The sequence below is a fragment of the Trichechus manatus genome, unplaced genomic scaffold, assembly GCF_000243295.1.
Source record: "Trichechus manatus latirostris isolate Lorelei unplaced genomic scaffold, TriManLat1.0 scaffold00109, whole genome shotgun sequence".
Classification (NCBI taxonomy): Eukaryota; Metazoa; Chordata; class Mammalia; order Sirenia; family Trichechidae; genus Trichechus; species Trichechus manatus.
Genome location: NW_004444045.1, coordinates 205,271 through 222,635, shown reverse-complemented (window position 1 = coordinate 222,635; position 17,365 = coordinate 205,271). Strand labels below are relative to the sequence as shown.

Below are 17,365 nucleotides of genomic sequence, written 5' to 3'. Positions count from 1 at the left end.
ATATACTGGGTTAAATTAATTTTACTTGTGTATATAGCAGATTTTTATACTCAAAATCAATTATTTCCTTTGTGCAATGAACAGAGGTAAGCCAGGGCACAATGCGTTTGTTAAATCATCATTATCTGTTTACACAAACAATTTACTACAAGATAAGGTGACACTGGAATAACTGTAAGAATGAATATAAATAGCATCTCTCTTTCCCCCTAGAAACCCCAGAAAACAAAATCTGAAAGAAAGCACTGACCAAGGCGTCAGACAAATCTGGGTTTTAGAATACTGCTCTGTACTTAGTACCTGACTGACCTGGGGCAAGTTACTTTACCTCTATCATCTCAATTTCCTCTTCCATGAAACACTACCTATCTCAAAAGATTGCTATTATAATTAAATGAGGCAATATATATAAACCAAGCTTGGTTCTTGGCACATTAATAGGAACTCAATAAACACACTATCCCTTCCCAATCAGGATCTCTCCATCTGCCTCCCAAAATTAGTATCACACACACAAAGAGTGCCAAGAAATATATATTTATCATTGGACTGAAATAAAGGCAAACTGGTACTAGCCCTAGGAACAATGAATTCATTTGCATCCAGTCATTACTGTTTCATGCTTCCTTTTAGTTAGGGGAAGATTACTTTTTCTAAAACTTGACTAGACTCACTAAGTGAAATACCCAGGTAACTCTGTGATCTGACCAAGTTTATAACAGGATCACACTAGCTGACTTGCAGGGACAATGTCCACATGCAAAAGGTGCTACCCAGTCTATCCCTGGGGAAAAAAAGGCAAACCCTAGCCAAACTTCTCCACCTGCATTTCTGAGTCCTTCCCTAAACTGTTAATCCCATCTTCTCTCAGATAAAACTTCTCACTAAAACCAATTAAAATCAGTTTTAATACTACTAGTTACAAGGTTTAAAGTTACATATTTAAAAACGTTTTCCACAAGGAACACAGGATTGAACCTGTACCATAATATTCTCATTCTGCTTTTAACTTTAGTTTCTCAACAAACTATATCACTACCATTACGTTCCTATGCTTCTAAGAACTGATTCAATAGTCTGAAACGTCAATCTACTATTGTACTTTCAATCTGAAGGAGACAAAACACATAACTTAAGGTGTATAGACCAAATAACTTTTTTTAACTTAATTTTGTTTTTCTATTACAGTTCCATAAACTATCCTATTAACTATTATTCTTAATAATAATATTCAATCACATACTTCACATCTTGCTTCAGCTCCTTTCCCCCATGTTGAAGAGGGAAATAACACCTTTTTCTTTTAAAGTGATTCCTTCTCTGCCCTTCCCTTCTCTCATTCCTAGCAGGCTGTAATGTTCAGAAACGGCAGCTATGACACCCCCTGGCAGCTTGAAACAACTCACTCATGATTAATTTGCTTTAGAAAAGATTAACCATTGTTCACACCTCTTCACTTTTATCAAGTTTTCATACACTTTTACTCGGTCACAGCAAACCATGAAATCTTCATATTCCTGCTACTGAAATATTTGTGGGAAAAAGGTTCAAGCTACATTAAAAATTTTCTGTTATCCTATCTGCAATGTCTCTATTTGACTAGGTTAAAAGTCTTGAACTTCAATAAAATAAAACTTAATCTATGTCTTACCAAATCACAACTCAGGTTTACAAAATGACAAGGATGAAAAACAAAGGACTAATTAGCACTGATGGGCACAACAAGCAGAATATGGTAATGGGCAAGCTGTCAGTCATTAAGCTTTTACTAGGCATCCACTTTTTGTCAGAATACAAAAATGACCCATGAGGACACTTTACTGTTGCCACACAAGGAGAAAGACACTGGAAAGAAACACGCATTGACCGAAGCTCTACTTGCTTTAGATATATTATTTCATTTAATGTCCCCTATCAATCTTAAGGTGCCCTGGTAGCACAGTGGTTAAGAGCTTGGCTGCTAACCAAAAGGTTGGGAGTTCGAATTCACCAGCCACTCCTTGGAAACCCTGTGGGGCAGCTCTACTCTGTCCTATAGGGTCGCTATGAGTTGGGATTGACTCGATGGCAGCAGGTTTGACCAACCTTATGCTGAGGAGCCGTGGTGGTGCAGTGATTAAAGTGCTCAGCAGCGAACTGAAAGGTTGGTGGTTCTAACCCACCAGCAGCTCTGCAGGAGAAAAGACCTGGCAATTTGCTCCTGTAAAGATTACAGACTAGGAGACTCTATGGGGCAGTTGTACTCTGTTCCATAAGGTCGCTATGAGTTGGAATCAACTTGACAGCAACCGGGTTTTTTTTTGTTTCTTTTTTAATAATCTTATGCAGTAGGTAAGATGTCCATTTCATAAATCAGAAATTGAGGCCCAAAGCAATCAATTATTTGTGCAAGTTCACAGTGTTTTAGTGGTAAAGCTAGAACTCGCATCTAATTCTAAAGCCCAAGCACTAAATTTCTACCTTAACTCAAGCTTTCTACCCCTTAAGTCAATTCCGAAAGGCACAACTATGTCCCAAATACTACAGGGTTTATACTACTACTCTTACGATCAATGTCTTTTTCCCAATCTCATCAAACAATCCTCCCGTGTAAAAGCTGGAGATTATGATTCTGAGCAATACCCATGACAGCCAAGCTTCCACTGTAGGGGCCCACCAGAACATTTCTTGCTCTTATTCCCTCAATCCTCATATACTCAAGCATATTCTCTCGAAAGCCAACACTCAAAACTATGCCCTTCAGAAGGCAAAACAAAGTAACTGTCGTCTATCACTAATTATGATTATGTGTTTCACATCAAATTTGGACATTTTCAAGCTTGACCCAAAATAAAACATATGTACTTAGATACACAATGGGATTTCTTAGTAAGTCTTACTTATGCTGTCATAATCAGGGGCAAAATATGAAATAACTCACAGTAAGGTTTACATTCTCAATTCTGGATTTTGCTTCAAGATAGATTTTGTTTAAAGATGAAAAGGCTAACCTCCACGTCATTTTAAAATGAGAATTAGCAGATTTAAATAATTCAAAAACTGAAACAATAAACACATATACCACTTCTTTAAAGCCTGAAAATATAATTATCATACTTAAAAACTTTCTAGTTTGGTCAGTTGAGAACGAGGAATGAGAAGAACTCCTTAAATCTTTATCTCTAATCTGGGCCTGCTCTGAAATCTCAGTCACCATGGAACTGTGCAAAGTGAGGACACAATTCTAATATGCAAGAATCTCAGATAACATCATAATTATGCAAAGTGAGGACTGTCTGTACAGTAACATGAGCCATTTGCCTCAAATACCATTTTCCTATAACCCCAAACGTAAGTTATACATATCACTGAAACCCACAGATTTTTTTGAACCATCATGGTTAGTCTAAAAGTAAATGCAAATGTATAATTAATTCCTGTCAAGAACTGACTTGAACAATAAGCTCAAATGTATGTTTTTAAAAATGTTTTTTGGTTGTTGTTGTGTTCTGCCTTTTTCTTTTTCCTAATTTAAGCGTCTTTGACATTTTCTTAAGGCCTTAGGGAAATGAAGAAATTCGTACCTGTGCTTTTCTGGATACTCTACATAAAATACAACGAAACTCAAAATATGAACTTACCACCATTATCCCGAATGCCTCCTAAAGTACTGCCAAACTTACCAGGGAAAGGCACAAATATTCAAACTTCATGAAAGCAGTCTGAACATAAGTGGGCAAGACAGCAAGCTAACAGTGCTCAGTGTCACCGGGGATTCTATCAGAAGGGAAAAATTACTATCATTCCTGGCTCTGCTTTCCCTTCAAAAGGATACAAGTACAGGATTTTGCCATCTTTTACTTTTCATGAAAATACTGCATTGAGACTTGTTTAAAAGATCCTAATTCAGTTTTTCTATGGAAAACTGATGTTAAAAATGCAGAAGGGAGGCACTCTGGCAGGAAAAGGGGGAGGAGATAATAATGAAACAAAACCAAGGGAATAAAATTCTCAAGGCTTCGCTGAATTCTCAACAAACTTTTGCAATGAGGAAGGAAGATGTGGCATAAATGACTTTTCCTCAATCAGGTCATTTATGGAACAATGTATGAACAGATAATGCGACAGACTAAATCAAGACTCCTAGCAGAGTTCTCCTTTATTAGATCAAGAACGGGGTTAAACTATAAGGTGCTTTTCTGTGCACTGCAAAACGTCACCAACTACAAAACAAGGTAGGCCGAAAAGCAATTTCCTATGCTCAGTAGAGCAATGACATACCATAAAAAAATATTTAAAAAGCTACAATGATCTTACCACCCAAGGCTACTGCCAAAATACTAAACAATTTTTCAATGATACAGAACTGATGCTCACTATTTATGTTCCAACGTAAGTATTAAGCCTTTCTTCCTTGCAGAGTAGTATTTCTAAATCTTAGTATTTTTAGTATTAAAGGCACATTTAAAACTGCCCAAATGGATATTTTAATATCTACTTATTAATAAGAAAGTTCAGCTACTTTACTATTTTTTTATAATCTATATGTGAATGAAACTTGGAACAGAAAAAAAAATGCTTGGAAAGAAGTGAACATCTATGCTTAACTTTATTTCATACTTTCCTTTGTCTTACTGGCCACTGTATGTATAAATCTAATGGTTAGCACAGTGCCTGGTACTGAGAAGGCACAATAAATACTTAGCAAATGAGTAAATGTTTGAAAACAAGTAGAAACAGAGTTTAAAATACTTGCTACATAATCCTTCATGGAAACAAAATATTCAGAATGTTATCAGGACAAAAAACACTCAGTGGTCAAAAATCTGTCTTCTGACTTGAATGTCTGCCCAAAGAAAATAGAGACTCTACCTCCCAGGAAACCATGGGGCACACAGATCATGTCATGGCTGTCCTTACCCACTGTTACCACAGAGTTCACATGCATGTGACTCAATCATTCACTGAGCATACATTACCGATTACCTACTATGATGTGCAAGGCACTGTACATGGAGCTAGGGACTTCAAAAAGAAGAAACACATCTTAAGAAAAATTCAGTTTATTAATAAGATGTAGAAAACAAAAACAAAAACCAGATCTATTGCCATGGAGTTGACTCCAAGTCACAGTGACCCAACAGGACAGAGTAGAATTGCCCTATAGCGTTTCCAAGGCTGTAATCTTTACAGAAGCAGACTGCCAAATCTTTCTCCCATGGAGTGGCTGGTGGGTTCGAACTGCCAATCTTTTGGTTAGCAGGCGAGTGTTTAACCACTGCATCACCAGGGCACCTAACATATCTATTAAGGCAGCTAAAATAAAAAATAGTGACAAAACCAAATGCTGGCAAGGAGGCAGAGAAATTGGGTCTCTCAAACATTGCTGGTGGGAACAGAAAATGGTACTCTGGAAAACAGTTTGGCAATTTCTTTTTAAAAAAAGCCTAAACATATACTTAACCATATGACCCAACAATCATATTCCAGGGCATTTATCCCAGGGAAATGAAAACTTCCATCCAAACAAAAACTTGTACGTGCATGGCCACAGTAAGGAGTTCCACTGGGGGAAACTGCGTGAAGAGTACATGGGATCTTTCTATTCTGTTTTTTGCACCTTCCTGTAAATCTATAAATATTCAAAAATATATGACAATATATTGGCAAGTAACAATCTAGCAAAGACCACACAATAGGAACACTTCTTAAAGTGTGTGATATAAGTTTTATCAGTTCATTATGCAAAAATCCATAGATTCAACAGTCAGAGAAACAGATGAGAAAACGTATTATATATTTGACTTAGTAAATATTTTTTAGTTTTGTGAAGATTTTGTAGGTACTTAGTAAATAACTGATGGCTTCCTAGACCACCTAAGCCAATTAACACCATAGATGTTACATACATATTTTTTGAGTACGGCAGAATGTCAGCGTATAAGAGGTTGGGAGCTAAAAGTTGAACCTCGCCTCCCTCCCATACATCAGGCATATTCGTGTCTTTATAATATGGCCCACACAATCTTATCGAGCTAGTATTTAATAATGCTACCCGATACTACTGAATCACTGAAGATGACTATAAGGTGCAGTGGACCGATTCGTGAGGCATAGAGCCTGCCAAATTCATGACTGGGTGAAACAAATCCATATGCCTTCAAAGCATACAACATCAGCAAAGACATGTTCCTCTGAAATACTTAACAGATAAGGTAAGACATCACAAGTTTTCAGTGAGGGGTTTGGGGAAGGCTTCATCATTTTAAAAAGAGATCCACTAGCATAATATCAGAATTCAAATCATCAATGAAAATACTCAAAAAAGATAAAATTAATTTTGAATGTAAAAGTCCTTAGGGCAATAAAGAATGCCTATGAATGCCTGTGGGAGATTTACCAGGAAAACAAAGTAGTTTCAATACAAATTTCACTGTAGTCATAATTGTAAAGGCCTCATTCAACTCTGCCTATGTGGAAAAATGCCCCAAAAGGAAGAGTTCTAAAATAGTTTTACAGTAGAATTTGGTTTTATAGTCAACTGTTTATAAAGGCACGTACTTATGTTTTTATTTAGTGATGTTATAAATTGTATTTTTTATGGTAGGAAATGGGTTTTCTGAAACAAACTGCCGATTTATAATGGTCACCGAGGAACAAAGAAATGTAATAAAATAACTCCGAGGGGAAAGTGAGATCAGAGGGATAGAGCCAGGGCCACTTGGGGGTTCATTTGATCACCCATTGAGCAACTAAATATTTCCTTCCAGAGTTCACATTTAAGAATTACAGACTTTATTCTTACCAGGAATTCCTCTACTCTTACTAAATTTCCTTTTCTCACAGCAAGCTAAAGCAAACTATAGAAAGTAAATACAGATGTCAACAAACGCTAACAGGACAAATCCCCACACCAAGAGAGTTTGCCACGCATTTAACTCTCTATGACAATAATGTCTTTAACGTTATCTTTTTCCCACTCCGTTAACGTATTTCTTCTTGCCCTAATAAGCTTCCTCTCCCTAGCCTTACTCGAAATGAGGCAGTAGGGCTTGAACAACACCTTTGCTTTGTTTTCATGGCAATGAATAAACTAGAGACCAAACGGCTCATTTGAGTTTGAATGTTCTCAAAACACTTCATACAGTAAACCTTTCTAATAGCTACTTTACTTGTTTCAGAAATAGATTCACCAGAGCACATACATTACAATCTGCCTACGGTAACACTGATTGAGAGCCAGACAAGAATGAGATCTTAGGGCCTTAGTTAGTTTTCCATTCAAACTCAAGTATTTAATCATGCCTCATGCTGAAGACAGTAAAATTCCCATTTTTAAATATACGAAATAATTTGGTGGTCAGGTGATACACTGCTTCTCCAACTTTTATCATGTAGCTCCTGATGACAAGAAAGATTAAAAAGAAATGTTCAGTTTAAACAAGTATATACAAAATTTCTTTTCTTCTAAAGTTTGTGTCAGTCATATAACCACTTCAAGTAGAACAATGATTTAAGTACAAACATAAATTCACCATGTGTTTATTAATTTATCCTCTTTATTATAATTATCTTAAGAGTATAAGTAATATTCTTCTCTATTTACCAACATAAATTGCTACTTATCCTAAGCGGGTGACAATTTAACCATTACCAAGAAAAAGAATTACCAAGAAAGCAGTTTTAATTTTATCAAGAACTATTCTACCTCTTCTTTAAGCAGATGCTAAATATAAAAAATTTTGAAAAACTGACGTTAGATGTTCTACCATGTACTTGTTTTCCATTGCTTCTATGAGACACTACCACAAACTCAGTGGCTTAAAACACCACCATACAAATTTATTATCTCACAGTTCTGAAGGTCAGAAGTCTGGCACTGGTCTCAGGGAGCTAAATCAAGGTGTCAGCAGAACTGTATTCCTTCTGATAGCTCTAGGGGAAAATCCATTTCCTTGCCTTTTCCAGCTTCTAGAAGATACCTGCCTCTTTCCTTCCTTCGTGAAAGTCAGCAATGGCAGACTGACTCCTTCTCACACCACATCACTCAGATTTCCTCTCTACCTCCCTCTTCCAATTTTAAGGACCCATGAGATTACTTTAGGCAGCCCGGTGGTGCAAAAAGTAAAGTGCTTGGCTACTAAATGAAAGGTTGGCAGTTTGAACCAACCCAGAGGCACCTCAGAAGAAAGCCCTGGCAATCTGCTTCTGAAAGGTCACAGCCCTCAAAACCCTATGGAGCACAGTTCTACTCTGAAACACATGGGGTTGCCATGAGTCGGAATCAACTCAGCAGCAACTGGTTTACTGGTGATGATTACTGAGTCCACTCAGATGGATAATCCAGGATAATCTCCCCATCTCAAGAGCAGCTGATTAACAACCTTAATTCCCTTTTGCCATATGGCTTATTCATCTAGTGCTGCTATAACAGAAATACCACAAGTGAATGGCTTTAACAAAGAGAAATTTATTCTCTCACAGTCTAGTAGGCTACAGGTCCAAATTCAAGGCATCAGCTCCACGGGAACGCTTTCTCTTCTCTGTCAGCTCTGGAGGAAGGTCCTTGTCATCAATCTTCCTCTGGACTAGGAGCTTCTCAGCACAGGGACCCTGGGTTCAAAGGACGTGCTCTGCTACTCGTGCTGCTTTCTTGGTGGTATGAGATGCCCCCCTTTCTGCTTGCTTCCCTTTCCTTTTATCTCTTGTAAAATAAAAGGGGTGCAGGCCACACCCCAGAGAAACTCCCTTTACATTGGATCAGGGATGTGACCTGAACAAGGGTGTTACATTCCACTCTAATCCTCTTCAACATAATCCAATCTTGCTTTATTAACCACAGGCAGAGATTAGGATTTACAACATATAGGAAAATCATATCAATCACAAAATGAAGGACAACTACACAATACTGGGAATCATGGCCTAATCAAGTGGACACATATTTTGGGTGGACATATTCAATCCATGACATCATGTAAAGTAACATATTCACAGGTTCTGGGAATTAAGACATGGACATCTTGTTGGGGGGTGTGTCCTATTTGACGTACCACATATTACACGTCACTTCTTACAATCACAAAAAGTTTTAAAAGCACAACTGTAACACATTATATGGCACTCTAACGTCTCATGTTATCTCTGTAAAACTGCAGCAAACTAAAAATAAATAGAACAGTTCGTTTTTTCCATTTCATAAATGAAGCAACTGAGACACAGAGAGTACTCTGTCCCAAGTCAAAACGCTTGCTAAGGGCAGACCCACGAGTAGCCTCCAGGTCCCGACTCCTATCTCACTGCTCCTCCCAGAAACCACAACGGCCCTCAATCACTCTCACTCCACGAACAGTCGTCCCTCTTGCCACAACTCCATACTCCTGAGAACTCCTCTGTTCATCTTCATGCAGCCTATAATTTAAAAACTCATCCAGTTGGGCTCTATATAATTTCATACATACACACACATGCTCACATGCATGTGTATTTATACATAAATCATATATACTGCATACTGTAACAGTCTCCTGTAACATTTTTTTTAACCAAGATCTTAACTGGGTTGATGTATTACATTTGATGGAACAAAATTAAGTTTCATCTAGTTGAATTGATCACAAGCTAAGGCATGTCTCCTTTATCTTTCTATGGCAAAGGAAGAGGAAGAAAAGAGAAAACATAATCCTGTAACAGGGAATCTCCAAACTGGAAATAATAAAAAAAGAAAACTGGCAGAAATCCCATTACATATTAAATAATTAACTGAAAGTTCTGAATTGAGATGGGAAAATGAGACACAGCTGTTTTTGTTTAAATAGTTCATTTAGATGGCCAACTTTGTTTTAATTATGGTATTACATGATACTACATTTATAGTTGGCCTAATATCTATTAATAAACCAATCTGCTTAAAGACTTTAAGAAAAAAAATACCATCAGATCTATATTTTCTCTTGCATTTACAGTAAATATAGAGGTATCAATAAATCAACATGTAATACAATAGAAAAATTATTTCTAATATCATTTTCATAATAAAAATGAGCAGTTGCCAATTACTGAGCATATACCATACAGATTTTATATATACACATGCAAATACACAGATATTACACTAAGGAGCTTTACTTGCATTATATCATTTAATCCTTTTAACAACAGAAGTATAGTTATTATCCCCATTTAAATAACTTTAACTCCATCAAGGTTAAAAGGTTAAGTAACTTCATCAAGGACTCTGGTCTCTTTGACAATGTGTAAGGGCTTTAAAAATTGGGGTGCCTGGTATACCTGAAAAGCCTGGTTCAGGCTTAGGCTCCCACTCCATTTTGTGACTTCTGCTTCTGCATTCCTGAGAAAGTAACCTTGACTTCTTCACATGCATATGGCTTGAGGCCTCTGGCTGGGTGGAACCAGCTGACTAACCTCCTCCCATTCATATGCTGATGGCTTTGGGCCTCTGGTTGGAGAGAAGTAGCAGACCCTGGCCCCTTTCAATCATCTTGTTACCTCCTTCTAAGCACTACTTCAGAGAGTGTTCCCAACCCCCTTAACCCACATATATTCTGCTAACCAATCCCAGTCAAAGCCCCACTTTAAGATATCCTGCCTTCCACATCACTGATTGCTCACCTACCAATGAGAATATTATAAGCTAAGTTCCTGATTCAACCCTATGACTATGCCCATGTGACTGTAGCTTTTCAGAGCACTGGCTTTTACTTTGTGAGATCTAACGTGTCCCCAGCTCGAGCTGTCTCTACTTTCAATAAATCTCTCTTCATTTTATTTTTAAATAGAGTGCATGTCGTTATTCTACGACAACTCCAACCACTATGACATAATGCCATTGAACCTACAAAATCAAGACTTTTTGAAAATACCCAACTGTTTAGATTTTAAGCAGTAATCTGAATTTTGGGATCCCAAGTAAGATATTCAGTAAGGATCCCCTCAGTCTCTGCACGTAAGTCAAATGAAGCCAAGGATTACTGAAAAATATAGAAAAAAAAGAAAGCAAGTGGCAGGAGTTTTCTCTACTACAACGTCATTTGCTCTATTCAGCTTTTCTTATTCCCAAGAAGCTGAAGAACTGCTCTTTATCAAGGGAATTATAGTTTAATCTTTTTCTTCTAGTAGTCTTTAGAAGGTATTCCACTGTATTCACGCTTTCAATACTGGAAATGAAAAGTTCTCTGCTTCATTTTTTTCCCGCTTTGTAGGCAACTTACTCATTCTGCCTAGAAAACTTCAGTATATATCTACTTTGGTGGGTTTTTCTCATCAATCAGCACGAAACTCCAACATTTTCAATTTCAAAACTTAGCTTTTTCTCTGCTTAGGGAATTTTTTCCTATCATTTATTTAATTACTATCGATTTCTTCTATCAATTCTTTTTTTTCCCCCTTTTGGAACTCCTATCACACATAAGCTTTTAAAATAAGTTGACTTTCCTGGATTTATTTATCTTTTTCTTCATGATTTCCATGTCTCAACATTTTTGCTCTTTATTTGGGGATATTTCTCACATGTGATCTTCCAGGCTACTAATGCTGTCTTTCCTTAATTCATCTATTAAATTTTTACTCTGAGAAAAAAATTAGGTTGTTTTGGCCCACGGAAGTCTTTTCCTTACTACAATTTAATTTCCTTGGGGAGAGAGATCTTTTCTTTTTAATTTTTCCAGGGTTTATCTGATCTCTTAGCATAGTTCTCACTGATGCAAGGATGGAAAATTTGCAGTGTTTTAAAAATACTGTAAATTAAATTTGGTAACAGTAACCCATCAAAATTTAGTTTCACACCAGTTGGCACTTGACTTGCATTTGGAGAATTGATGTTGTGAATCTTGTCCTTAACCAACTTTAGATTACCATCTCTCTGCTTTCCTTTGGATGGAAAAGAATTGCTTCTAAAGTAAAGAAGCCATAAACCTTTCTTTATCTGTTCTGAGGGAACACTATTTCTGTCACAACAAAAAATAAAAACAAACTGTAAACCTTTATTAAAATTATATAACTGTCAGATGATATTCGATATCATCAAATTGTACTTACCAATACATACATCGATTTTCCCTTTAATAGCAGCTTCGTGCAGAGGGGTATAGTTCCAGTTGTCCCTGGCATTTGGATTGGCTCCTTGGCACAGTAACAGACTTACAACCTCAGCATGGCCAAAAGAACAGGCATTATGAAGCGGTATGAGACCTCCATCATCACGAGCGTGGACATTAGCACCCATCTGTAGTAAGTGTTCTACAACATCCTTCCTTCCAAAACCTAAAAAGAAAGCAGAAAAATGTCTTATACATGAAATCAATATTTTAAAAAGAATCATTAGAATTCCCTTAAGAAATATGAACAACTCAAGTACTGTATACTAAAGCAAAAAGAGTAAAAAGAAAAAAAAATGGCTACCATTCAAACTGATTCTCTCATCTCACAGATCACAGAACTACGAAAGCTCTTCCTTTAGACAGTTAATTAAAAAAATTTTTTTTTCTTAAAAACCTATTATGTGCAGGGAAACTGTGCTAGAAATAGAAAAAGAATGATACACATACCCAAGGTACTCATTTTCCCCTCATGCTTCACAAGACAAAATTCTATGTACAAAACTCAACTCAATATTTTTAAGAAATAAAGCTTATTTAAATACTGCTGACAAATGAATTTAAGATAAATGACAACACTAAACGTCACAGTAGGGGAAGTGGAGAGGAATACAAAAATACCAGAAATACGTGGTAACGGTTTGGTTACAGGGGATTTTGAAGAGGAAGAATCAAAGATGATGCCAAAATATCTACTGTAGGAAATGATGGTCAAACTAAATGAAATGAGTAGGTAAGAAGTGAGCAACTGGCGCTTGGAATTACTGAGTTTGAGGAAACAACAAGACGAACAAGTAGAAATACAGGCATTTGGAAATACAGAATCAGAGCATTGGTAAGAAGTATCACAGTTTTCAGACAAAAAAGGGGAAAAACCAGAACCAGAAAGGATCTAACGCAGTATAAAGACTAGGCAGACACTTAGAAAGGTAAGAAGTACCAAAAAAGTACAACATTATTAAAATCAAAGGGAAAGTTTCAAAATAGGTAGTCAACAGAATTAGGCAAAGAAGCCCAGCATGATGAGGATTTAGCAAGATCAATACAGAGTGTAAAAATGGTCATTGATAATTAAAGTAATATTAGTACGGTGATCAAATTATAAGCAAGACTGCAATGGGTTAAAAGGAAACTGTAAATGTGAGCATTTTATCTCACTGGATCTTATTGGCAGATTGTCACTACCACCGTACTATTACCTACTGTGTAATATTTTTTGAAAATAGCATCTTAAATTAAAAGGCAGTAAGAGAGTCATATCTTCCTCCATTTTATGCATATATAGACCAAATAAATGAGTACCACGTCGAAAAAAGTTTTTAAAAAAAGCTGGATACATTTCAAAATATGTCTATAGAAACGTATGCATTCCAGGAAAGCAGGCTCTAAGAAAAAGTCTCCAAAGTAAAGGCGATGTTTCCACAGATAATGTATCTAATGTATCACAAAATCAGAATTAGTTTTCCATGGAAAATATTCTTCAAATTAAGCGAAATATTTTGGGTGAAAAAGCAGACAATTTTGTATTAGTAACTCGAACACCAAAAGTATAGGGTATGTGATAAAGCAATTGTCACCATTATGCTAGTTTTCTGTCGTTCTTTTTTTTAAATACCTGCAGAACTTCATAGTTACTAGATATTGTTTTATTCTCTAACTTCAGTGTCCTTCTTCCTTCTACCATCACAACCCTACTTTTCCACCAGGCCACAGGCACTTTTATTACCCAGAAGACTTCATGATTCTCCTTCTTTCCATGTGAGTGCAAGCTCACATTTCCCTAATCAGTGCTCTAACAATGTTTGAGAACTACTTCGCTTTTTTCATTAACAATCAAATAAAGCTAAAATAAGATACTTTTTAACTTATCACTTGGTATTTAAAAAACATCCACTATCATAACTGTGAAGCAAAATAGTAAAGTGTTTATTTTATAAAATAAATGAAAAGAGCTAGATGCTTCACTACACGTCTACACTATCTCAGTGTGGAAGTATGATGTAATCATGTGGGAGCATGTGAACAAAACAAGGAGAAAACTACAAAAATGAAGTAACCCATGTGATATTATTACAGATGACTTAGTTTTCTTTTTTAAATTCTGTGTATTTTATGTATTCTTTACAACAATAAAAATAGATGCCCTGGATCTCAACTTGCCTCTTTGAAAACTGTTAACATTCCAATTTCTGTTCCATCTATACTTTCACAAAATTATTGAGTATATACTTTTTTATCAAAACCTTTGATCTAAAATATAAAATAAAATAAAAAGGTTCATATTAATGAGAATGTTGTAAATGAAAACTGTGTTCACACATTAACAATATGAGTATAATTAGTATCACATTTTAGGAAAAAATGTAGCAGTTAACATCTATACCCTCTGACTCAATATCACTTTTCAAACTTTATTATAAAAAGTTTGAACAAAGATTTCACATATATGAACAAAGATTTCACATCAAGAATGTTTATCATAGCATTATTTATAATAGAAAATCATGAAAACAATTTAGATGTATAACAACAGAGATTCTATTAAATAAATCATGGCATGTTCATATAATATACTATCATCCTGTATTAAAAAGGATGTTATAGAAAATTTAACAACATGAGAAGGTGTTCTCAGTCTTTTAGAATTAAAAAAAATAATAAAAATTAAAAAGAAAGCACAGGGAAAATACATTCTTATTTAAAGTATAGATGGATAGAAAAAAAGACTAAGTCATTAAGTAGTAGGATTATGAAATGTTTTCCTGTTTTCATATCATATAAAAACAGAATTTTGTATAAAATATAAATGTGTATATGTACATATTTGTATATAAAAGCAGGTGGAGGTTAGCAGCGAAAATGAGTAAAGAGGTCAATTTACTAGATTGTTTTTTTCGATAGTTAATCGATTTGAATTAATTCTGACCAAAAGTAGCCCCTAAGGTATCTTTTAGTTAAATAACAGACTGGCTTACAAAATAAAGAATATTGCCCATGAGTACTGTGCTCCTTTAAAAAATCATCTACATGAGACTAAACTTTAAAATAACAATGAGAATGGAAGGGGGTAGGGAAACCAGATTAATGGAAATGGAACAACCAGAATGGAAATACTGAGAATGTTCACACATTGTGAAGAATGTAACCGATGTCACTGAACAATTTGTGTCGAAATTGTTGAATAGAAGCCTAAACTGCTGTGTAAACCTTCACCAAAAACAGTATTATTAAAAAAAAAAAAAAAAAAATCTGTAGAGTTGATAGCTTTACAATATTGAGTCTTCTAACCCATACGTATTGTACACATCTATCAATTCACATCTTTTATATCCTTCTGTTTTGTGTTTTTCTCCAGTAACATCTTGCACATATTTTCAGGGATTATTGGGTAGCTGAAGGTTTTTGTTGCTGTTTTGATAGAGAGGGCTGAGGTAGGTTACGCGAGCTCAGCAGAGCCAGATTACACGGAGCCGTTAAGAGTTACAACAAGGAGTTTAGATTTTAGCAGGCGTTTGTCAGTCAAGATTTGCCTGCCAACTAATGTGGCTGTAGTACTGTCAGCAGGAAGAATGGGGAAGATGAGGTCAGAAAGACAGGCAAGGACTAGATCATGTAGGGTCTTTATATCAGGAATGCGTTCAGTTGCAACCAACAGAAACATAACTAGGGGAGGCCTACCCCCAAAAAAGAAAAAACCCACTGCCATCAAGTCAATTCCAACTCATAGTAACCCTATAAGACAGCGTAGACCTGCCCTGTAGGGTTTCCAAGGAGCAGCTGGTGAATTCCAACTGCTGACCTTTTGGTTAGCAGCCGAATGCTTAACCACTGCACCACCAGGGGAGGCTCAAAGTAGGGATTTACTTGTGTCACACAACTTGTCTAGGCATAGAAAATCCAAGCTCATACATCAGTTTAACAATGCTATTAGGAGTTGAAGCTCTTTAAAGAATCTTTCCACTCTGGCTTCCTTAGCATGTATAAGCTTTCTTCCACTTACTTGTCACTTCCTGGTCACAAGAGTACTGGTTCCCAAACAAGGGAGAAAGGGCAAAGGGAGAAAGAGGCTTTCTCTCAGCCTTTTTATTACTAAGGAAGGAACAGTCTCCCCGAGTACCTTTATATCCATACATCTTACTAGCCAAAAACATGTCATCTGCCCAGCTACAAAAAGGTTGGAAAATAAAGGTTTTTTTAGCTGGGCATGGTGCTACCATCAACAAAATCCGGGATCTGTTTGTGAAGATTGAGGAAAAAATGAATTTTAGGGAAGATAACCAATAATATCTGCCACAGCTTTGTAAGTTATGGGTAAGAAGTTTGGATTTTATTATAAGTACGTGGGAAGCCATTTAAGGGAAGTTACTTGATTCTATTTAAGTCTTAAAAGGATTATCAGTTAGCTATGTGGAAAACTGACTGGAGAGGTTCAAGAGGTGAATCAGATCAGTTAAGTAAAATTCTTACTGTAGTGTAGGCAAGAATTGATGGTGGCTTGGATTAGGATATTGGCAGTGTAGATATATCTAAGACCTGAGAACTGGGATAGGTTTTAAAGTAAGGATGATTGGCTCCCAGATGTCTAGTTTTAGCAAATCAGTTTATGGATATGCCATTAGGGGAAGGGTCAGGGCAAGCAAGCAGCAATAAAAAGTTACCCTGACTAGAATGTAAAATGGTACAATCACTTTGCAAATCGATTTGGCGCCTCCTTAAAAAGCTAGAAATAGAAGTACCATACGATCCAGCTATCCCGCTCCTTGGAATATATCCTAGAGAAATAAGAGCCGTCACACAAATAGATACACGCACACCCATGTTCATGGCAGCACTGTTCACAACAGCAAAAAGTTGGAAACAACCTAGATACCCATCAACAGATGAATGGATAAACAAATTATGGTATATCCACACAATGGAATATTACGCAACATAAAGAACAACGATGAAGCCATGAAACATAACATGGAGGAAGCTGGAACTTACTATGCTGAGTGAATTTAGTCAGTCACAGAAGGGCAAATACTATATAAGACCACTATTATAAGAACTCAAGAAAAGGTTTAAACACAGAAGAAAACATTCTTTGATGGTTATGAGGGTGGGGAGGGAGGGTGAGGGATATTTACTAACTAGATAGTAGATAAGAATTATCTTAGGTGAAGGGAAGGACCGCACACGCTACAGGCGAAGTCAGCACAACTGGACTAAACCAAAGCTAAGAAGTTTCCTGAATACAATCAAACACTTTGAGAGACAGAGTAGCAGGG

At 36.3% G+C, this 17,365-nt stretch overlaps 1 protein-coding gene across 2 annotated transcripts in view; it reads right to left on the bottom strand.

The window, feature by feature from the left end:
* Positions 1–17,365, bottom strand: part of TNKS (tankyrase) — a 187,519-nt gene that overhangs the window by 146,187 nt on the left and 23,967 nt on the right. For both annotated transcript variants that reach the window (XR_002825161.1, XM_004383374.3), the window contains exon 2: positions 12,037–12,261. Coding sequence is in view for 1 of the 2 variants with exons in the window: in XM_004383374.3 (XP_004383431.1) it covers positions 12,037–12,261 (225 nt within the window). In the remaining variant the exon portion in view is untranslated. The remainder of the gene's footprint in view (positions 1–12,036; positions 12,262–17,365) is intronic.